Here is a 24,945-nt window from a genome sequence, read left to right as displayed (position 1 = left end):
AAATTTCATCTATCATCCCCCTTAAAGAAAAAGGTAACAATTTTTTTTTTCACACAGAAAATTTTCCTCAGGACAACAGAGGACAAACAGCAACGACCTAGACGGGATTCGAACCCATAATCATGGTTTCCATACAAAGTTAAAATTCTCTTGTGTAACAGCATACCGTACTGAAAATAGAGTTTAGACTGTGTAATGAGTATAAACTCTTCACAGCACGTGTAAAAGTATCAAAATTTAAAGTAGATCCATTCTGTGTTAAGTCCGTATTATTCACGCTGGGGACTGGGGAACGAGGAAGGCAGAATATTGCGTAACAGTTCGCCGTCTGCTGTGCAATGAACAAATTCAATTATCATCCGATGGAGTCTCACAGATTGCCGCAGTATGCAAAATTAGATACATAATTAGAGACGGGTTTGATAATAGCACGGTTCAGTTCCTTTAAACACGACTTCAGTCTGTGCGTTCACCTGGACGAGCTAACAATCTGCAGTTGCCGGATATTGCTACTCTGTCATCAGATGCGCTCAAAACAGCAGTGGCGCAGGAAACTAGCATTACGATTTGGAGTCCAATTTATGATTTTCATAAGTCTTCGGACATTATCTAGTATTTCATTCATTTATTCATCCATAGTTTTTTGCCCAAGGACAGGTCTTTCACTACAAGCCCAACTTTCTTCAATCTTTTCTATTTTTTTGCCTTCCTCTTAGTCCGCATACGATCCATATATCTCAGTGTCGACTGTCATCTGATATCTTCTGCTTCGAACTTTTTTCCCGTTCATAATTCCTTCCAATCCAACCTTCAGTACGCAGTTTCTTCTCAGCCAGTGACCCAACCAATTCCTTTTTCTCTTCCTGATCAGTTTCAGCACTTTTATTTCTTCACCCACTCTTTCGTAAAATGTGAAATAGGAGAGAGCAGACACTGAAGATAGCGTAAAGTATAGAATTTTTTTAGATAGATAGATGGATTTATTGAGTAATATTATACATACAGATTTTTATATTATCATTGTTTTCTCTAAAATCCAATGCACGGGTCTTTAGACGGTTCCGGACAATTGGCCACAGAAAATTGGTAACTGGGACAATTGGCCACAGAAAATTGGTAATAGGGACAATTCGCCACAGATAGACATTTCGCCACAAATAGACAATTTGCCAAAGATAGACATTTGCCTTCCTTGGTTCAGGTGGTAGGTGCAACTTCCTGGCACGGCGCACAGTTTTTTTAATAGATGGTTTCTTCGGTAGATTCACATTGGCTTCGCTTGCAATACGCTGCAAATCATTTTGAATAATGACAGACGTTGGTTCTCGGGAAGTTCCCGCCCTTGCCTTCATGTTCTCTACATATTCCTTTGCCTTAATCCTTCCCCAATCTGCAGAATGATTCTTGTGTTCAGACGGTTCTTTGACGACACTGCTTCCATCTTCTGATAAGTGACTGTTGCATTACACCCGCCACGCATGTCACAGCGCCAAACAACTCCATTTTTATTTTCTCTAAGTCTCGTGTACATGTAGCCAAGATATATTAATTTGTCAGAGCCTCTTTCTGATTTTGTGAAGCGAATTTCTTCCGCCATAGTTCCGAATTAGTTTACAGCTTCTGGATTTGTCTTATGTTACCATAGAAATATATTATAAATTGTAGCGAATTTGGGTATTGCCTTGACTTTTAATGTGTGGCTAATTGTCTTTGATACGAATTTCAATTATGTGGCGAATTGTATTTGACACAAATTTCAATTATGTGGCGAGTTGCCTCTGTGGCCAATTTTCTGTGGCGAGTTGTCCCCAACCCGTCTTTAGAAAGTATAGTGCGCTTATATTATAAATTACCAAATAATTATGAAATTGAGATATAGGTACAAGTTATATATTTTTGAAAACTAGAAGAAATAAGCCTCCAAAGAAGGCAAAATCATTATCAAAATTTTGAAGAAATCTGTCACTTCTACCTTAACTACCATGGTTGTGACGAAAATTAACACAATAATATTAATACATAATCGACTGTTTTATTAGTCATGACAAAATTATTTATTTATTTTTAGGTCATAAACGAATGTTCACCAGAAGCTGTATTAAGGACTAATTATGAAATACTCTATAACAAAAGCTTCGGAATACCATCCGTTCACAGATAAGCATTTTCTGTTATGAAACTGTTAAAATACCAGCAACAAAGGAGGAATTTAAGTGATATTCATTTGAAAAATAATGTACACATTTTCGTATCAAACATAAAAACCGATTTCATCAATATACAGTGCGATCGAGAAGTCTCTCCGCAGTGCTTGTGTAGTCGAGAATCCACCAGGCAGAGAATTCAAGTGACAGCACTGGCCGCTAAGCATGTGATGGACTGAGGGTGTGAAGTTTTCAAACCGGAATGGATGGGAGAGTGCCAACTTTCTATAGGGCTGTATTCTATGGTTACTAGAACTAATAGAGCTGCGGAGAGACTTTTCGATCGCATTGTAGAATTAAATAATAAACTTAGGAAGTAAAAGAGGAATTTAGAACTGCCGAGTGCCCTACACACAACACACAGCGTAACCAGGTCCTATTCCCGTGAAGTACCACCGCACCGGTTCCACCCATGCTACAGCGCCTTGCTGGTGGCAGCGACCTTTACATGCCTGGCCTAAACAAATGCTTCACCGACAAGGAAAGTCCCTCGAAGCGCTGGCATAAATCTGTTTTCGAGACCGCAACAGATCACTACTGTTACAAGCTAATGAGTTGGCCTGTGTCAGGAACGTCACTTATTAGTGACCTGTAGATTGAGGTGCGTGAGTAATGAGGAAAGATTAGCTATTCAGAGACGCGATAATACTGCTATTACGCGTTGAAAAATATAGACTTAACACACTCAAAATAACAGCAGTCCGTCCTTCTCAGTCAAGATAACATACTCCCTCACAGTGTTGCCAAGTGGACGGAAATTCCGTCAAAACTGACGGAATTTCAACGTAGCGGACGGGAAAAGAATGGCTTTGACGGGTGACGGATTTTTGGCAGTAATTACAATTTACATCGTCTTTTGACATTTTTAGCTACTGTTCAAATATCTGGGAGCAACAGTAACAAATATAAATGATACTCGGGAGGAAATTAAACACAGAATAAATATGGGAAATGCCTGTTATTATTCGGTTGAGAAACTTTTATCATCCAGTCTGCTGTCGAAAAATCTGAAAGTTAGAATTTATAAAACAGTTATATTACCGGTTGTTCTTTATGGTTGCGAAACTTGGACTCTCACTTTGAGAGAGGAACAGAGATTAAGGGTGTTTGAGAATAAGGTGCTTAGGAAAATATTTGGGGCTAAGAGGGATGAAGTTACAGGAGAATGGAGAAAGTTACACAACACAGAACTGCAAGCATTGTATTCTTCACCTTACATAATTAGGAACATTAAATCCAGACGTTTGAGATGGGCAGGGCATGTAGCACATATGGGCGAATCCAGAAATGCATATAGAGCGTTAGTTGGGAGGCCGGAGGGAAAAAGACCTTTGGGGAGGCCGAGACGTAGATGGGAAGATAATATTAAAATGGATTTGAGGGAGGTGGGATACGATGATAGAGAATGGATTAATTTTGCTCAGGATAGGGACCAATGGCGGGCTTATGTGCGGGCGGCAATGAACCTTCGGGTTCCTTAAAAGCCAGTAAGTAAGTAAGTCATTTCAATTGTTTAATTTTTGGTGGATTTTACTTTTTCTTTGTACAACCCTACCTGTGCCATATCATGTTAAATGATCGCCTGTTTCAGATTTCCTCGTAATCAAATCAGAAGTTGACGAATTATTATTCTAATTAAGATTGGTAAGTTGTGTTGAAATTTCCTTTTTATTTGAATATATACGTAGATATATTGAGTAGGTCTATATTTTTATTTTGACGGATTCTGACGGATTTCCAGGTGTTAGACTGACGGGAATACAATTTATGTGTTGGCAACACTGCTCTCTCATACATTGCATGCCATCTCGGCAGCTTGTAAGTCGCAATAGGTCCAATGCTTACCAAGATGATGATGATGACTAATGAAGGAATGCCAGTAGGAAAAATGGTAGTATTTCGCGAAAACATACCATTTAACACCGTCTTTGTCCACCAAAAATTCTACTTAGACCCAAGGGATTCGAACCTAAGTTGCCATCGTGTAAAATGGACGCTCTAACCGTTCGGCTAAGGGTATTATTATTATTATCATTATCATTATCATTATCATTATCATTATCATTATTATTATTATTATTATTATTATTATTGTGTTATTTTATACAATATGGACATGATCAAAATCGAGTCTGTTCGCTAGTTATGCAGAAGCAACGGTGAATACATAATTACTACAATTGCATGCCGAATTTATTAATCTTGTGTTTACAAACGGACCTCATGTCATTGAATTTCACTGTAACACCGCAGGCTATGCAAACAACCGCTTAATTAGATTTAACATATTAACATTTTATAAATACTGGCTTATGGTGCAAATTCCAACTAATTGGAAAATATCATTAATTAATTTAATATGAAGTCCAAGTATGCCAGCTTATTTTTCGTTATCTGCTCTGATCGTTACTGAGGTGAAAGATTCGGAGTATTAATATATCTCGTTCCAAATTAAATATCGTAAAATTTTTTGCGTCGAACGCGGTTGCGGCAAATTTTTCATACTAATTCACTTTGGCATAATACTTCGTCCCTTTAATGTCTGACAGGAAATGTAAACATTCCCGGCAGAGGAGGAGAGAAGTATAATTGCTATTCAACCAATGACAGAGGTCTCATTCCACGCTTAACTTGAAGTTGGGCGGTCTTCAGCGTTCTACCTACGTCCACATTTAATATATATTTATTTAACCTGGTAGAGATAAGGCCATTAGGTCTTCTCTTCCTCTCTACCAGGGGATTACAACTACAATATTAAGAATACAATTACAATTAATATTAAATTGACAATTGCAATAAAAATCAAAGTACTAGAAGATTATCTAATTAAAAAAAGCCTAGACAATTTATTATAGAAGTTAAGAACATAGTATATACTATAGGTGTATTAGTTTGTTCTACAGAATTTATCTGTAATATTGACACTTCATATTTTGGGAGAAAAATTCGCTCCGGCGCCGGGGATCGGACCCGGGTCCTTGGTTCTACGTACCAAGCGCTCTGACCACTGAGCTACGCCGAATTCAATCCACAGCACCGGATCGAATCCAGGTACTCGGAGTCAGGTCACAAAGGGAAACATCGAAGGAGGAGAATTCGATCCGGTGATGTGGATTGAATTCGGCGTAGCTCAGTGGTCAGAGCGCTTGGTACGTAGAACCAAGGACCCGGGTTCGATCCCCGGCGCCAGAGCGAATTTTTCTCCTAAAATATTAATAGTCTATACGACTGGAGAGTAGGCCACATACTACACGGACAAGGCAGAGAAGTGGCCTACTGACCATGGCGTTGCCACCCGAAGTTCGGGCACTTTCTGACTCTATTAGAATGTGGTTTGCCTGCAATAGCGTGTCAAAGTTTGTTCCGATTGTTCTTGCCGTCCCTGTAGTTATACTACCCATTAGCCATTAGCGCAACGTTGATGGTCTAACTGCGCCTTACAGCTTTCCTTCGCGTGAGCGACATCACTCCATAGTTTTCTTTAGTAGGTTATTTTATCAATATCTTAGGTTACTTAGCGTCTGAATGAGATGAAGGTGATAAATGCCGGTGAAGTGAGTCTGGGGTCCAGCACCGAAAGTTACCCAGCATTCGCTCATACTGAGTTGAGGGAAAACCCCGAAAAAACCTCAACCAGGTAACTTGCTCCAACCTGGATTCCAACCCTGGCCACCTGGTTTCGCGGCCAGACGCGCTAACCGTTACTCCACAAGTGTGGACTCACTTCACAGTCCATGCTCCACTTCCTAAATGGGTCGTTTGTGGTGTGTTCCAGTAACATTGCTGACGGCGGTAAGACATTTAGGCTTTCAGTACACAACTATGGAAATGACCAATATGTTACTTGCATACGGTAGAATGAATGGCAATGGTGGAAGGGGACCTGTTTCATGGCCCTCACGGTCACCAGATCTTACACCGATGAACTATTTTATTTCGAGTACTATGAAGGATATTGTGTACGAGACTCCTGTAAAATCACAGGAGGACCTCATTGCACGAATTCACACTTAAAACCAATATGGCGGAACGTACTAAGTACGACCACAAAGACCAAAATGTTGATATCATGAAATTAAATGTTACATAACATAAGACGCATGAACTACAAAACAAGAATAAATAAAACAAGAAGTGTACATAAAAATAACAGAGACTATAATACTGCCGTATACGAAGGAAGCTCGTCTGGACAAACTGAAAATTATCTTCGTTATATAACTTTCAAGTCCTCGCATTGTAGCTATTTTAAAAGCGATCAGTAAATATGGAATATGATGTTCCACCTATGATTACAACAAGAGGATGCAGTCTTTTTGGTCCCCGTTTATGTCTTAAAACTATCTTTTCGGGCATTCTTCGACCTCAAGAGATGGACATAGAGAATTTCATGACATAGGGTCCGTGCGATCTCAATCTAGAATTTTCTTTATCCAATGGCGGGCACTTGACTTCGTCATTCACACCAAACGTCTCCACATAGCCGAAACTGTAGTTATTTTGGCCGCCGGTTGGTGTTGCTCCTGATGCATCATGGGAGCCGAATTAAATAGGACCGTATGATGATTAATCGGTAGGGGAAACAGGAGTAACTCACGAAAACCTATCACCAAGCACCGTCTTTGTCCACCACAAATTCTAGTTGGATCAGCCGGGACTCGAACTCGGGTTACCAGCGTGGAGATCAGGCGCTCTAGATGTACGGTTAACGGTGCGACCAATCAAAGAAAATAAGGAACGTCACATTGACAGCCATTGCGGACACTGCGACCAGTGAAAATCAGTTTCCATAAAGTGAAATGCAAAGATTGCAACATAAGTGTTTAGGCTAAGTGTAAGAAGTTAAATGGATTCCCCCCCCCCCTTCGCTACTTTCTATATCAAACTAGTAAAGAAGAATTCCTTTCTTAATAACTTTATCTCTACCTTTGCGTAAATTACTTCATCCCATGTGTTATAATGCATAATCTAAGCATAAGTATTCATAAAATCGTTTTAAACCCTACAATAATAATTTTAGTGTTACGGTAACGTCTTTTCTTTAGAAAGTTTAATAGCCGAATGAATCTCATTAACGAAGTCTGGTAGGGTGCTGTTTCTATTCCATTTAGGACATGAACACAGAAGCACTTGTTTTAGATCGATCATAACACAACCCTCCACTCTGTCCACAGCAGCACGAGTCGGAAATGAGCTCTTGACTGGAGAACACACGGGCATTCAGTCAAGTACCCATAAAAGTCATGATAGATCGTCAATGAAAACACAGATTCAAATCGAGATCCGTGCTTACATTGTAGCTACGTCTTTACCATTCGTTGGTTTTACGAGCAATTCATTCATTCTAACACGGATAATACGCAGCACATTTCAAACGCTCCCTATATAGGTACACACCCACGTTAATACGCTCGTTACAGACTTAATTTTGTTACGACGAGATAAGCGAAATCTGAACACTCAAAACAGGAATAGAAGGGGGGGGGGAGGCAGGTGAATCCCAACAGCCAGCCGTTTGAATGCATTACAGAGTAATACAACGGCTTAGGAGAGCGGTTTCAACACTGCGTGCAAACCGCGGTCTTGGGTTCTAATCCCACTCAGGGCATGGATGTTTGACTGTTGTCGATGTGATGAATTATGTTGTGTTAGGAGGAGGTATGGCTTAATGTTGATTCCATATTATGGGAAGGCCACCGTGTATTCAGTTAAATGTATCAGGTTAGACCAAGGCTCTTCAAGGGACGTCGGTAAGCGGCATGAAAAGTAAAGAAAAAATAAAAATAAAAAAGCAACAAAGAAATAAAAAGAAATGAACAGCGAAACATAATGACTAAGATATGGGAAGTAATGAAGAAAAAATTGAGAAAGGAAACTGAGAAATAAAGAATAACTATAAAAGAAATAATAATAATAATAATAATAATAATAATAATAATAATAATAATTTACTAGCCGTACCCGTGCGCTCCGCTGCACCTGTTAGAAATAAGTATAAAGTAATTACGTAATTAAAATAGGACGTTTGATCCAGGGAACATTCGTGTTTGTTAGAAGGATAAATCGTTTAATATGTTACTTAATTGAAATTGTATTTAAATAATTAAATTGCGATCATTTTGGTCCAGAGACCACTCATTTGGTGCAATGACAATTCCTTTAACATGTTTCTTATTTGTTATTACACGCAACTATAATTTAATGAAGATTGACATATCATTTAGTTTTATTGTGTATACTTTATATTACTTGCTATATGGTTCCATTGAATTATGATAACTTAATTTTAACCCTTGTTTTCTACGTCTTCAGTAAATGGCGCTTGGCCCACTATGGTTCTGAAACCTTCAAATAACTTAAATAGTGATACAGCATAAACAGTGATATGTAATTATGTATATTTCTTTCTTTCGAAAATGTAAGAATTCACGATCTCCTATGTACCATTGCCATGGAATGAATAAATGTGTTTTTTATTCCTACTCAAAAATTTTATATTTTGCACATGGGAATTACTGCAGGAACAACAACGCTACAATCTGAGGCGGCGGTGAAAACGTATTGTATTATTATTTTAAAAGTCTATCAGACCTACCAAATTTTGCATAGAATAAAACTTATCGGAAATCATTTTTAAAGAAACTTTTGTTATGTAACATTTTTCACAAAAAAACAATAATAAGCGAGATTTTTTCGATTTAATTCAGGCCCCGTTAAATGAAGTATTTTGAATGTCATATAGTCTAAAATCTAAATTACAACGAACTTAACTTATATTTCAATTTTCATCGAAATCCGTTCAGCCATTATCGCGTGAAAAGTTAACAAACAGACAGACAGACAGACATACAAACAAAAATTTCAAAAAAGCGATTTTCGGTCTCAGGATGAATAATTATACATGTTAACACCAATTATTTTTGGAAAAGGGAAAATTACCAGAAAATTTTCGGCTACATATTTATTATTATATTATATTATATTATATTATATTATATAAAAAGTGCGTTGATAACGGATGTACTCCGATAAGAAAGTTTTTAATTTGTTGTGGGCGCTCTTGAATCTCAGAAGCAACAACCTTTACAGCAGCGCAACATAATCTGCTTGGCTCATTACCCAATTTTTTTTTTTTTTTGCATTGCATTTATTGCATATATAGTCTATTTTATGTATTTTAACACGATTCAATTGAGCATAGTTAAAATTTGAATTATAAAATAATGGATTGCTAAGCTAACGTACTATTACTGCATACTAAATCAATACACTCTCGTTTTTCATTAATTCTCTGAGATTAAAATGAGTGTGTACATAAATATTATTTTAAGAAATACAGAAAACGAATGTACAAAAAAGCCTATCAAATTTTCTGTGCATAGGAATAGTTTAATAGCTTTCGATTGTTGCTGTCCAAGGCCCCTTATAGACGAAGTCATTTATTATTTCATTGCACCGTCTTAGATGGCGTTATTTTAATTTTAAAACTCATTTATCTCATTAAATATCAGTCCTATCAAAAATTTTGTAAAGAATAAAACTTATCGGAAATCATTTTTAAAGAAACTTGTGTTATGTAACATTTTTCACAAAAATCAATAATAAGCGAGATATTTCGATTTATTTAATTCAGGCCCCCTTATAACCCCCCTTTTAAATAAAGTATCTTGAATGCCATATAGCCTAAAATCTAAGTTACAACGAATTTAATTTATATTCCAATTTTCATATAAATCGGTTCAGCCATTATCGCGTGAAAAGGTAACAAACATACAGACAGACATACAAACAAAAATTTCAAAAATGCGATTTTCGGTTTCAGGGTGGTTAATTATATATGTTAGGACCAATTATTTTTGGAAAATCGAAAATTACCAGAAAAATTTCGGCTACAGATTTATTATTAGCATAGATTTTAGCTGGCAGAGTTAAGGCTGTGAGACATTCTCTTCCACTCAACCAGCAAAAAGTATGCATACATATGAATAAACTTATAAGTTATAGAGAACGCAACAAATTGAGTTCGATAAAAGTTACGTGAGAGTTACTTATGAAGTAAATCGTTAAACACTATGAATTATTAATTAAACAATGAAATACAAACTGCGCAATAAAATTGAACTAACATACACACAATACTGATATATTTCAAATAATGCTAGAATAGGGAGAATGGAAGGAGAAAGGGGATAAAAAGGAATTTTAAAAAATGCCACAATTAAACCATAACGTTTTAAAACAGAAAGGAGAAGGAATTAATGAATGAACGAATGAGTGAACGAACACAGGAAGAGAAAAGAAAGACAAAAAATGAACGAAGGAAAAAAAAAGTTCAAAAGAAATGGAAAAAAATGGATAAAAGAATGAAAAACTCTCAGAAATACAGAGAGAATAAAAAAGAAAGGTGACAATGAAGCAAAGTAACCAATATTGAAGCAATGAGAAAATGATCGAAATACTGGTAGAAAGAGAAACAGAAATATGAAAGATGAAGAAAGGAAATTAAAACAATATGAATTTTGAAAACAATGAAGAAATGGGGAAAAAGTAAAATAGGGAAAGAATAAAAGCAAAATGGAAAACAGAGTAAGAATGAAGGAAAAATGGAAAAGGAAAAGTAGATAAAAAATGGAAAAGTATAAAGAATGGAAATAAAAACAAAGAGAGAACGGAAGAATGGAAGGAAAAGAAGAAGGAAACAAACAAAAATGGAAGAAAGAAAGAAAAACACAGAAAGAATGAAAGAAAGAAAGGCAGTTACAATGGAGAAAAGGAAACGGATGGAACAGAAGACAAAATAGCGGCAGAAACTTGGAAGAGAGAACTGAAGGAAAAATATATTAAATAAATAAAAGATACAATAAGCAAAAATATAACGAGAAAGGGTAAAAAATATAATATAGAAAGAAAAAGAATATAATAACAGCAGAAAATGAATGAAAGTGAGGGATGAAGAAAGGAAAAAAGAATAAACTATCAATATAAATGTGAATGGAAGAATTTAGAAGATGGATGGCCTGACACTTAGAACTGAGGTAGGAATAAACAGAATATGTGTAAGGTACAGCAAAATTTAAAGTTGATATAGCAGTACCCAAGATATCGTGAGTATCGCTATTTATCAACACCACTGTCATCGTCGCACCATAACAGTTTCCATTGTATGAACCGTATTTTTTTAATTCGTTACTTAACGACGCTACATCAACTACTAGGTTATTTAGCGTCGATGGGATTGGTGATAGCGAGATGGTATTTGGCGAGACGAGGCCGAGGATTCGTCATAGACTACCTGATATTCGCCTTTTGGGAAAACCTCGGAAAAAAACAATCAGATAATCGAGCGCAACTCCGGATCGGCAGCCGATTGAGCTACGCCGGTGGCTTTAAGCCGTCTCTAAGTTGATCCGGATCTTCTCTCTTTTTCTCAATTAATGAATTTCCAAATACTTCTGCTTTGTTATACGAGTACATGGGTATTAGAAAGGTACAAGACTTCACCTTCGGAGTAACAACAGTCAGCAAAATTTTGTCACTTGACGCAGAGTATAACTGAACGTAAGATCTCGGTTAACTGTTTGAATTCACACTTTATTATGGATGTGAAGGCGAGACCTGGCATGTAACCTGTGTGATAGCGGAAATAATGAACTATCAGAAAGAGAGTTTTTTTTTCATGATGATTAATATTATACTCGTACGAATCTACTGACACGGAAGTTCATCTCAGACTAAAACCCTAGATCATATATACCCAGATTCTTGGCCTTATAGGCTTTGACGGTAACAACTTTTGTCAGGTTTACTATGCTGCCATCTAGTTGTTACATAAGGAGTCACGTCATAACTTCCATTTGAATTGCATTAGCGACTGTACTGTCATCTCGTGTTCGTTTACGGCGGACGGGTGGTGATCCTGGCGGTTGTTCTCTTCAAAGTGCTATCGATTTTAACATAGCGATGAGAAATATGTTATATATGTGATCTGGGCTAAAACATATCTTCCCCCTCCATACTCGATGGTGATATAGCCACGGAACATGATCACATGATAAGATCACAGGACAGATCTTGTATCTTCTACAGTACTTTACGGAATCTCAAGACTGAAATGCATTCTGCTTCATAATATGATTATTATATACGTAATCCTATACGGTATATTACGAGATATTTATTATTATATTTATTATTATTATTATTATTATTATTATTATTATTATTATTACTAGCAACAATAAACATAGGACCTAGAGTAGGCTATATTTTAATACCACGGAAGTCTATTTCATTTTGATTTCCGGCGAGCGAAATGAATATGTTTGCTCTCTCTCTCCCACAAATAATGAGGGCATAATTCTCGTCCTTTTACCGTATGCAGTTTCACTTAATGGATTTCAATGCTAATCACATGGCTAGTGAATTGAGTTGAATGCATCTAGAGTTCCATGATAATCCCTAAAAGCGCGTACCCAATCCTTGAATGCCCGTGCTGCTATAATGATAATACCTAATAGTGGTATTGATGGTAATGGTACTAATAGCGGTGTTGGTAGTGGTGAAGGTGACTTAACTGATGGTGGTACTAATGATAATGATGACAGTGATAGTCATGTAGGCGATGTTGATACAGCGCGGGCAGTTTAGAAGTCCCAAAACATTGCTCGGCCGATCGGACAATCCAGTCGTAAGTCAGAGTTCATTAGAGAGTACAGACCGATTATTTAGTCCTGACAGCTCAGCGACGCGAAAGAGGGGAAATAATAGGAATAGTGGGGAGAGTTCCGTAGTAGAGATAAGGGCGAGCGGTCAGTAAAGGAATGCAGAACAGTTTAACTGTACTGGAAACACAACGCTATACCGCATACGTGATATCCAATCGCTCTGACTGCAGGCGACAGATTAGCCTGAACATCCCTTGGCGTAACTTAATGGACTCGCCTGACCCAGGCGCACATTGCCGGCGACTGTCAGAACTAAATAATCGTACTTGTACAGTAGAGTTACGCAATGCTGAGATATTCATTGCATCGTCGTATATTCATCTTAAGGCGATAAGTACAGAAAGTTGAGTGGCAGAACAAGACAGCATTTGGGCGTAAATTTCCTGCTACACTGACACAATCGAAACGATTAGAGCAGGGCTGACAATTGGTTTCCAGTATGAGCATTTTACCCGTACGGGCAAGTGAAATCACGTTTATTCCCTCGCGGTGAAGACTGGTACCCCTCGAGACAGCGATGAAGGGGAAACTAGGCATTTCGTTTCGTATAGATCAGCAACCTTTTATTCGGTAACTACTGCCAGTAGGATCGTGATTTTTGTCCATATGATAGGAAATCTAATGAACAGTAATTTATCCCTCTGGTGTATTTAAATAACGTTGACTGTTTTCGTGTACATTTAATTTTTAAAATCTCTAATTTCAAGCCGCTACACGATGCTAGTACGTGGCAACTTCTAGGTAGAGAACAGCTCACCTACCGAGACACGCCGAGTTCGTTGACCTCTTACATCTGTATCACGAGTGTAGTGTGTTAGCGGCGATGTTGCCGGACTGCTGAAAACTTCAAACTTAATTTTCTAATTAACCGTGCATTTAATCACGAAACGTAATATAGGTTTTCTATTCATTTACGTGTATTCTATCATCCCTTTCAATCTGCATGGTTATTTCACTTAAAACCTGTATATATATATATATATATATATATATATATATATATATATATATATATATATATATATATATATAGAACTTTACGCCCAAAATCCGTAAATGTATCAAGAATGAACGTTAAAATTAAAATTTGTATACCCCTCCTCACAAAATCGACAAATAAAAATCGATATACGATAAACCACTTAAAAGAGGGAAAAGCAAATAATATATCGGAAAAATAAAAAAATAGTACATTATGAAACGAGCATATAATTGTAGTAATTAAGACGCAAGTATGTTTGTTTATGAAACGAGCGCAAGCGAGTTTCATAATTTTCATACGAGCTTCTTAATTACCATTATAGGCAAGTTTCATACGACTTTTTATGCTCTACCATATTTCTAACTTGAAATTATTCAAAATTAGGTCATGTTATGGTTATGTGCGAACTGACCTGAATTGTGAGATGTGCATAGACGCGAAAGTATTGATTTTTTCCGAGGCCGAATGTCATTGACCTCGATAGAGAATAAGATGAACATTAGTCTGATATAACCTGGAAATTGACTTAGAATTGAAAAACGAGAAGACAAATTCAATTTATTTGAATATTATTTACAATTAACGCTAATTATTATAGTAACAGAACATAACCTTCTGCGACAGTATTGGATTTCCAGCCTTCGTGACTTTTCGCTAATTGTCTTTCGATTGCATATCCGAGAATAATCGATACTTACGGTTTTATAACGGTACAAAGGTGACTTGGCATTGGCTGAACACCTGAACTTTAATGAATAGGTGTACTTTAATGAGGTGCATTAAAGGGCTCTACCAGGTGTATAATTACTACATTTCGGCATGGTCCAGCATAAAATTAATAAAGTTTTCATCTAAAATCCAATTCCGTTCCATCTTAAGCAGCAATACAATGTTACCGTCCGTTCTGCTTGTAACGTAACTTATACAGGGATATCATGTTATTTTTACTAACATTTTTAATATTAACCCGTCTATACCTTCAGAGAACCGGAAACACCGCTTGCTCCCCCCTCCAAGACTGGAGTTCGATGATACTGGCGTAAAACACAAATCACTCTACTAGGTATAGGAAGGAAGAAAAGTAGTTCATCCATTTACGTAAACTAGGAAATATCGCGATTTTGAGTTTGATAATTTTCATTAGGTTTTTCTTTAATCAAAGTACAGTACTTTATTAAGAATAAGTGTTTTAACTCACGAAGTGAGTTATCCATGCGAACGTATTCATTATGCAGTGTATACTGTCTACAGCACATTAGCGTACAATATAGAGAAAGAAGTTAAATTTAAAAATAATCATAATATGAATATTTAAACACAATTTTGAAAATGGTGGCCGTTCATTTCGATACAGGCTTCAGTTGTTTTGTGCATATTATCGCACTATAGACTACTGCATCTAATTCCAATTGCCAGTTTCGTCCTTCGTACTAGTAACTCATGTTGAAATAATTCTGTACCTACTCTACGTACTGTGAATTCAATCTTCACTTCTGCCCGACTCGAAAATATAAAATTACTCAGACATGCTATCTACTGTCCGTCCAAGTGGTTATGCCGCAGGATTGTAGAAAGGGAGGAAATCACGTGACAGTTAATTACTTAACGAGGCCCTTTTATTTAAGTTAAATTAAACAGCTGTATAATATTACGTAAACGTCCAATTCTTATGAGAAATTAATGTTTTCAGAAAAGAGCTAAGACAGCCCAGCTTTTACAGAGGGGCGAGCAGAAGCAAGTGGAGGAAATTGGGATGCGACGTAGGCAAACGGACAGTACCTGTGCGAAAATATGATTCAATATTGAAAGCTCTTTCGTCACTGGAAAACGCGAACATATTTCTGGAACGTACTATACTCAGTACTGCTTACTATCTGCGGTCTTGGTTTTGTGTGGAGTTGGAACTTCCTTAGTAGAAGGGATGGGAGTGAAGTACATTCAAAAACTCAGGTACAATAAAAATTGAAGTAAAAATAAAATGATGTCCCTGTACTTTCACATAATAAAGAAAACGTTTCTGGGGGAGGGGGTCGGTTGGTGGATGTCAACTACCCGATGTGATTTTGTGTGTGTTTTTTTAAGTACTACGAGATTATTATCGGGTAAAGCATTCTCACAGCGTGGCTCTGCAATAAAAACTAAAAGCCCCAGCGCACTGCATGGCCTCTTTAAAAGCGCGCTGTCTTATTAAAGTACTTAGCTTAACTTCTTAAGTTAGTTCTGCGAAATTAACAGGACAAAACTGGAATGAAGTCTCACTTTAGCGTTTAGCTGAAGCTACAAGACTTAGAAGAGCTCTCATTACGTGTGAGATATAAGCAATCAGAATGCGAGACATGACATGTAGCACAGCAGCACGATATTAAAGTTATGTTGTACCATGTTATAGCACCATATTGTATGATATTTGACAAAACTTACGTGATATAAATATGATGTGATGTGATATATGGTTTGATCTGATACCTAATGTAGTAAAGTATGATATATAGGTAGGCCTATATATGATGTAATGACGTGATAAATTATGTTACGCAATGATGTGATAAATAATATCATGTTATACAGAGCGTCCCATTTATCTTGACCACCAAAACAACTTAGTATGCAAGTAAATGGATAATTATTTCACACAAAAGTGTACAACAGACGGGGAAATAATACTGATGGAGTGGCAACCTTGTAGCGTTATTTATTAACGAGATACGAGTATTAACATTGCTTCTTTAAATGGCACTATGTATTAACTATTCAATATTGCAATTAAGCTCGTCAAGATCTTTTAAAAAATGTATCATAGTGGGCCATTATAATAAAAAGAAAGTTGATAAACGGATGTAATTGGTGTCTTGACGGCATGGTTCATGTATATATTATTATTATTATTATTATTATTATTATTATTTATTTATTTATTTATTTATTTAACGTGGTAGAGATAAGGCCATCAGGCCTTCTCTTCCCCTCTACCAGGGGATTACAACTACAATATTAAGAATACAATTACAATTATAATTACAATTAATATTAAATTTACAAATACAATAAAAAATTAAAGTACTAAAAGATTAACTGATTAATAAAAGCTAGACAGTTTATTGTAGAAGTTAACAATATATTTTTTTTAAATTAAGTAAAAATTAAACCTACTCTACGCAGTAAGAAAATGTTTAATAAGCTTGCTTCTGAACGCCACTAAATTCCGACAGTCTCTGATGTCACTGGGTAGGGTAATGCACAAAAGCGAGAGCGAGATGATGAATACTATGATGTCTTTGTGTTGGTATGGCTAGTATGCGGCTATTTTGCATGCGTGTGAAGAGATTATGATATGATGACAGGTAACTGAAACGGGAGGCAAGGTAGGTAGGTGTAGAAGTGTGAAGGACTTGGAAAAGGAGAACAAGAGAATGAACATTTCTACGTTTGTTAAGCCGTAGCCAGTTTAGAATTTGGAAGGATGGGGTAATGTGGTCAGCGCGACGGACATCGCAGACGAAGCGAACACAAGAATTATGAATTTTTGCGACTGGTTGACATTGAGGTCAGTCAGTAGAAAATCACAATAATCGAAGTGGGGCATTACTAGTGTTTCCACTAGTATTTTCTTGAGTGATAGCGGGAGGAATTTTCGAATGCTGTTTTAGCATGGAAAGCACTTTTTTGGTAATATGGGTTACTTGGTTATTCCAGTTTAAATGCATATCAAAGTAAACTCCAAGGTTTTTAACACAGGCAGCAAAAGGGATTATTGTGTCGTTTAACTTGACTGGAAGAGCAAGAGTAATATTTCATAATGAAGTGGTTTGACTTTAAATTGGTGTAAACAATACGTAGTCCTGTACATTGTAAATTATACTCAAGGTAGCGTACCCCATTACACGTAGCTTTGGTTTTATTCCGCTGAACACTGACGACTGAGAGAGTGGTCTGTGCTACATTTGGTTTCGTGTGTTTACTGTAAACCAAGCTACGTGAAGTGGGTTACGCGACCCTGTAGCCTATATGTGCAATGTAGACCTATAGTTGCCTATAGGCATCCAACAAGGAAATCTCAGTGCGCACAAACCAGCGGGCGTGACAGTCTTGCGCAGATGACGTATGCTCCCGTTTCCAGCATGCTCTCAAGTCTACTGCAGAGGAGTAAGAGTGGTATAGCATGGGCGCCGCGAGGAGTGCGAGCTGAGTTTTGTTGTAGGATACCTTATACTAGGTATTGTTTATACCAACTTAGTCAAATCACTGGAACTATGTCGTCAAGGCATCAAATAACGTTCCGTTTATTAACGTTCTGCTTATTAGAATGACACACTGTGATACATTTTTGACAGAACTTCACGAGCTTAATTGAAACACTGAATAATAAATACATAGTGTTATTTAAAGAAACTGTTAGTACTCGTATCTCATTAATAAATAACGCTACAAGGTTGTCTCTCCATCAGTACATAGGCCTACATATTACTTCCCACCTTCACTTGTACACCTTTTGTATGAAACAATTTTTCATTTGGTGTAGGCGTACGAAGTTATTTTGGGTGGTCAAGATAAATGGGACAGCATGTATATGGTCTAATTTGATATATAGCATAACTATACATCAGTGCTGACCAACTCGTATTCTTTGTGCAAGAACAGTATTCAGTACGCAAAAGCAGATCGAAAGGCATTGGAGGGTTACTGTTGCCAAGCGGCGAAGCACCTCTGGCGCCACTTCTTCCTTCCCACTTACGCTATCAGGACACGCGCGCACGCACACACACACACACACACACTATTCTGTACTGCTATTTATGTTTTATATTGGCTAACCTTTATAGGTTGTAGAATTATAGAAATAAAGGAATAGCATAAAACCATAAATTAGGGTTCTCATTTCAAATGTAAATCTATACTAATAATAAATCTGTAGCCAAAATTTTTCTGGTAATTTTCGATTTTCCAAAAATAATTGGTCCTAACATATATAATTAACCGCCCTGAAACCGAAAATCGCTTTTTTGAAATCTTTGTTTGTATGTCTGTCTGTCTGGATGTTTGTTACCTTTCCACGCGATAATGGCTGAACCGATTTATATGAAAATTGTAATATAAATTAAGTTCGTTGTAACTTAGAATTTAGGCTATATGACATTCAAAATATTTTATTTAAAAGTGGGGTTATAAGGGGGCTGGAATTAAATAAATCGAAATATTTCCCTTATTATTAATTTTCATGAAAAATATTACATAACAAAAGTTTCTTTAAAAATAATTTCCGATTAAGTTTTATTCCGTGCAAAATTTTGATAGGACTGATATTTAATGAGATAAATGAGTTTCAAAATTACAATAACAACGCCATTTAAGGCGGTGTAATGAAATAAAAAACAAATGACTTCGTCTATAAGGGGCCTTGGACAACAATCGAAAGCTATGAAACATACGGTAGCCTACAGAGAATGTTTCTGTGTTTGTATGAAGTAATATCGGAAGCTAAATTAACCGATTTGTATAATTAATTATTAATTCACCATTGGAAAGTGTAGTTTCTCTAGATGGACATAATCCTATAATGTTATTACAGTAACTTCTGACTGAATCGAGGACAGGTAAGATTAAAATAGCTTCTTATGCACAGAAAACTTGATAGGCATTCGTTTCCTGTATTTCGTAAAATAATTTTTATGACCAAATGAGTGGTCTCTGGATCAAAATAATTTTTGTTAATACAATTTAAATTAAGTAACATAATAAACTATTTATCCTTCCATCAATCACGAATGTTCCCTGGATCAAATGTCCTATTTTAATTATGTAATTACTTTATATTTACTTATAATGGGTGCAGCGGAGCCCACGGGGGTACGGCTAGTTATGAAGAAATTTGAATTTGAATTTGAAGATAATTATAGAAGGTGTGTTTCAATGAATTGAGGAACAGTTAAGAATGTGATTACTAATCTTTATTGCAGATAATGATGTATATGCTATGACATCATTTTAATTGCATAACTAATCTTAGTCTGATTAGTGTAATATGTATGTAATGGAGGAGGAACTGAAGTGGCCATCCACTTATTAGGTTCAAACCTATCTTCGAACAAGTCTCGTTATTGGAGTATACTCGTACTAAATAATTTTGCATTTAATGTTAAAAACGCTGTTTCATAAGTTTCCACAGTTCATCTCTACAACCAGCATTAAATCTGAAAATGTCAACTGTTTTTTTTGTCTATTAAAGATCTAGATTTAATCCTTACATACAATTTAAATTTTTAAAACCAAATTAATAACATCATAATTATATTCCATTTATGGACAATCAGGTCTTATTTTTCGTAATTCCAGACATATTTTAATGTTTTGAAATTAATTAAAAATAGTTAATACGTAGAAAATTAGAATATGTTTCAATTGTGTGGTCACCTGTACGTATATAAAAATCGTATTAATTACCGGTACCGTACATTGCAAATGAAAAAGGATAGAACTGTTTTCTTCAATATACGTACAGTACGAATATTTTAAGAATATGGTAAATCTGCTTTAATTAATAACATTTCCTATAATACATTATTAAAGGAATTTCAATATGCAGGCCTAACTTTAATTGGTACAAGATTTATGGCGCAACAATTATTGTTATATAAAATTGTTAAGAGTGTAATTATTATAAATGAACTATTACAGATTACTAATTTTCATGCAGTCAAAACAAATAAAAAAAATATAATTACTGCATATTTCCATTTTTAAACCAACAGTATCGATATTAAAGTGCCCATCTTTAATTCAAATGTTCAACATATTTAATTTCCTCTCATAAAAATAACCTACTGGATTTTTGCTTGTGTATATAAAATTGCTTTATGAACGTTCGTACACGCCATTTAATTGAAGTTTATATGATAATTTGCAATTTTATGTAGGCGTAATATTTTTTATCCTCAGACTTAATAAGTTTGTTATTTTGTTTCGTATTATACATCACAATTTGACATAATTGTGCCAACTGTAAGTGGAATTTATTGCTGTTGTTGGCAGAATAAATAAATCACATGAAAACAGTCCTTAAATCACAATTTTTATAGTGATATATATCTATCATAGTATTTTTCATGGAAATGAAATATTCACAATAAAATACTTGATATTTACTACCTTATTATCATTTGGGTCTGGTCACAATTTTGACGTTGCTATACATTTTTTAATGTCTCCAGCATGAAGTCGTCTATCTGTCTGTATGCGCGAGAGCGCGCGTGTGTATGTGTGTGTGTGACAGAGAGAGAGATATCAGGAGTTTCACCACAGTCTACTATATACAGTCAAGAAGCTTGAGTTTTCAGGGTGCTAGAAACAATAGACTGTGACGGTAATATTTTGCATTGCCTGTGATGAGGCGATATTAGCGATCCTAGTGGTGAGCAACTATATAATGTTTGCATATTTACTACGTATTGAGCTTCGCGACTGTATATACTAGACTGTGGTTTCACTCACTCCGCAAATCGACTAAATACAGGTTAAATAATGCGGTTGATACACTGCAACCTTGCCGAACGCCTTGGTTCAAAGTCTCGTAGTTTGTGGATAGTTTCCTGTCAAGAACAACTCTTAAAAATAGAAATCGAAACGGTATAGTTGCTACTGTTTATTTCTCGAAGTGTTGACGATCTCTTTCGGACGGTGTAGTCGAGAACAAGTTCAGCTATTAAAAAGTACATGCAAAAGGAAGGGTTAGAAAAGTCGACACTCACTGATCTCAAACATTTCTGTGAACACGTTCAATAAAAGCGACGTTTGTCCGAGTGAGAAACAAAATAGACAAGAGGATAATGTGAAATCCAGTTTATGGAATGGTAGAGGTTAGCAAAACTGAACCGTGGGAGGAGAGGAAAATGGGTTAAAACGGTAAGCTCTGAAGAGTCAAATAGATAAGCGTGAATCCCCTTTTCTTTTGATGCACGGAACGGCTAATGGTATTGCCACAGGCACATATGATTGTAACGCAATACTGCAGATAAAAACTATCACACTGAGAAATAAAATTAATATATGACTTTGTAAGTACTCACCTGTGTTCATCCTTGGGGCTGGGTATGAACTTGACGCACTCGCGCTTCTGAAAATTAGCTTCTATCCAGCAACGCGCAGCCTAGAAAAAAAAAAGAAAACAGGAATTATTACAGCAAAATTTGTATTATTGATTTTACACTTAATATTTTACGTCATTTTTTTTTTCATTTCACTTCATTTATAATATTCCATAGATCTTACATTAGCAATGAAGCTTTAATATGTGGAAGAAGTAAAAATTTTACAAGATTACAATTATTACAATTACAATTTTTACATTTTTTTTACAATTTTACAATATTTTACAATTTTACAATTTTGCAATTTTCTAAAATTTTTTACAATATTTTGGCGAGATGTAGTGAAATGAGGTGAGGCCCGAGGATTCGCCAAAAGATTACCTGGTATTTGCCTTATGGTCATACTATTCATTAACAAATATTTCATTACTGGGTTATATAACTGATTTCTTAACGTAAAAATTGGGAAACAATATGGAAGAGATTTTCTTTCGTTTGTCCAAATAAATTTCAATGCCATCAAAGTGGACATAAACGACATCTATATATTTACAATTCCCCTCTACAGACATAGTCATGGGCAGCATCATTTCATTACCATTAACACTATATCGTCACCTTCGTCAGCAGTGTCGTCAATGCAAAAATGTCATCAAAGCAGTCTTGATTACAATGATCGTCGCTGCCGCGAAAGTAAATAAAGGTAAAGACATTCTTTATTTCGTGAAACCTAGGCCTACATGAGCGTGAGGGGAAGAAGAAAGTGGACCAGGAAACTTCCCTCGCCAAGCTTCCATTTGTAGCCAGCTAGCTCACACTCACCAAAGCCCCAGTGGCGGCTGAGTAGTTAGACTGTCACGCAGGCAGTCAGTCCGGCTTCGAGTCCCGGTCATGTCTGAGATTTTTCATTGAAAAATCCATAATGATACTTGTGGGTCGAAACGTTTTTCTAAGACTGTACATCAATAAAGTAAACAGCTAACGTCGATCTATAGCCCGTGTTCCTTAAATAAATAGCCACCTGTAGGCAATGTTCTTGTGTCTCAACTTCGTCCCCTACTCATGAAAAAACTAGGCCAGGAAGTAATGGGGTAGAGTGGCCAGTTTTTTTCCTCTTCCTTTGCATACATCGTTGACTAGTTACATATTACACTAATCAGACTTCAGATGTATACAAGCAATTGTTCTCCCTCTATCACAGATAGCCAAGTGAGATGTACTGCCTCAATCAGGGGATTAAGTTAATTAATAGTTTTAAAAAACAATAATTAAGACTTTACATCAAAAAAACTTTCACCTACAATATCAAACTAGTAATAAACAATGTGTATAAAAATGTTCATTACATTATGACAAGTAGTTTCTGAAAAAGAAAATAAATAAATAAAAAAAATTGTCACTCCAGTATTTAATAAATTATTATCAACTGAAAGAAAATAATCCCAATTACTTATTGTCAGTATCAATCAACTCAGCAAGCGTGGAAGTCTTGTTTGGATATCTGATACACTTCTGAAGAAAATTAAGTTTCTTTCAAGATAAGGTTGGTTAGTTAGTTAGTGGGGCTTAAAAAGAGCGCGTCAGCTACTATGGCTATTTGCGCCCTTATCTAAAATCCTTCACAAAACAGGAATACAATACAATAATCAGAATGCTTAAAAGAATGAAAAAGCGTTGTCACGGTTAAAACGAGGTTCACAAATGCAGTTTCAACAAGATGATGCATAAAATTAATAAAAGTGAGCAAATCTCAGACCACAACTAGATTAAAAAACAAACAATAAAATAATAAAACAAATACCACCAGAAAAAAATTATCTGGCACATTTATAAAATACTCGGATGTAAAAGATCCGAATTGTCAAGTGTGTTAAAACATAAGTATATAAAACAACGAATGTAACCTCCGGATGTAAAGACTCCGGAGGATAAGTAAAACGAGTCAATAAAAAACTAAATCACCCTGTCAAGTCCTGTATTCGATAAAAAATCTCAGAACTGCATTTGTACAATTAAAATCATTTCCGAGAGCGTCACGTAGAGTCGGCTTCAAGATAAGGTAAAGCATACGGAACAGCTGGCAAACTCTACCAAATGTCCTTAAGACCGTCGCCCTTGAGTATCGAACTAATGATATTAACGAGCCAAGACATTTTGCTGGCCATCTAATCAATGAACTGTGTCTGAGCTGCAAGTATTCCAAGAATCCCGCACAACAGCAAGAAAGAGAAAACGATTATAAAGAGGTTTAGAGCGTATGCAACTGACAGATGTCACGGAGTTAAATGGAAGAGACTCCATTACAGCATGCCATTCTGCAGTGGAACAATAGGAATAAAACGTCCAGTTAATTCAGTTTGATGTAGAGCGTAAAGCTCTTGTGAATTCCACGCTCAGATACATTTGACCGCAATACTTCGCATGATGTTAAGTTCGCTTAATAGTTCTGTTTCATGTTCGAGGTATTAGCATACAATGACGGCCACAAAAACACGCATTGTCTCACACACAAGTATACACTTAAAATGGAAACGTTTGGAAGCATAGTTTCAATCTTCAAAGTCAAAAATAGCAAACATAATAAAAACTCTATCAAATGCGATGTCATTCGAGTACAAGCCCATATAGGACTAATATTTGTCTGTACTCTGAAATTTCAGCTTCACCGAACATTTCCGTCATCAGAACAACACGCATTGCATTACGACCAAAAGGATGTCGTCTAGTTCATTTGAAACGAAAACTTTATTACAACTAAAATCCTTTACTTATATGATTTAACTACAAACTTACTTACTTATAACTTTTAAGAAACCCAGAGGTTCATTGCCGCCCTCACATAAGCCCGCCATCGGTCCCTATCCTCTACAAGATTAATCCAGTCTCTATCATCATATCCCACCTCATATGATGAAAGATGAGTGGAACGAAGAAAAATTCTCTCTTGCACCGGG

At 36.0% G+C, this 24,945-nt stretch overlaps 1 protein-coding gene across 4 annotated transcripts in view; it reads right to left on the bottom strand.

The window, feature by feature from the left end:
- The window catches only part of Trpm (transient receptor potential cation channel, subfamily M), a 774,810-nt gene that overhangs the window by 532,420 nt on the left and 217,445 nt on the right, over positions 1-24,945 (bottom strand). For all 4 annotated transcript variants that reach the window (XM_069815677.1, XM_069815675.1, XM_069815674.1 and 1 more), the window contains one exon: positions 21,971-22,050. In XM_069815677.1, coding sequence (XP_069671778.1) covers positions 21,971-22,050 — 80 coding nt within the window. The remainder of the gene's footprint in view (positions 1-21,970; positions 22,051-24,945) is intronic.

The sequence above is a fragment of the Periplaneta americana genome, chromosome 17 (genome assembly GCF_040183065.1).
Source record: "Periplaneta americana isolate PAMFEO1 chromosome 17, P.americana_PAMFEO1_priV1, whole genome shotgun sequence".
NCBI lineage: Eukaryota > Metazoa > Arthropoda > Insecta > Blattodea > Blattidae > Periplaneta > Periplaneta americana.
The sequence above is the reverse complement of the archived record's forward strand: the minus strand, read 5'-3'. Positions and strand labels throughout refer to the sequence as shown.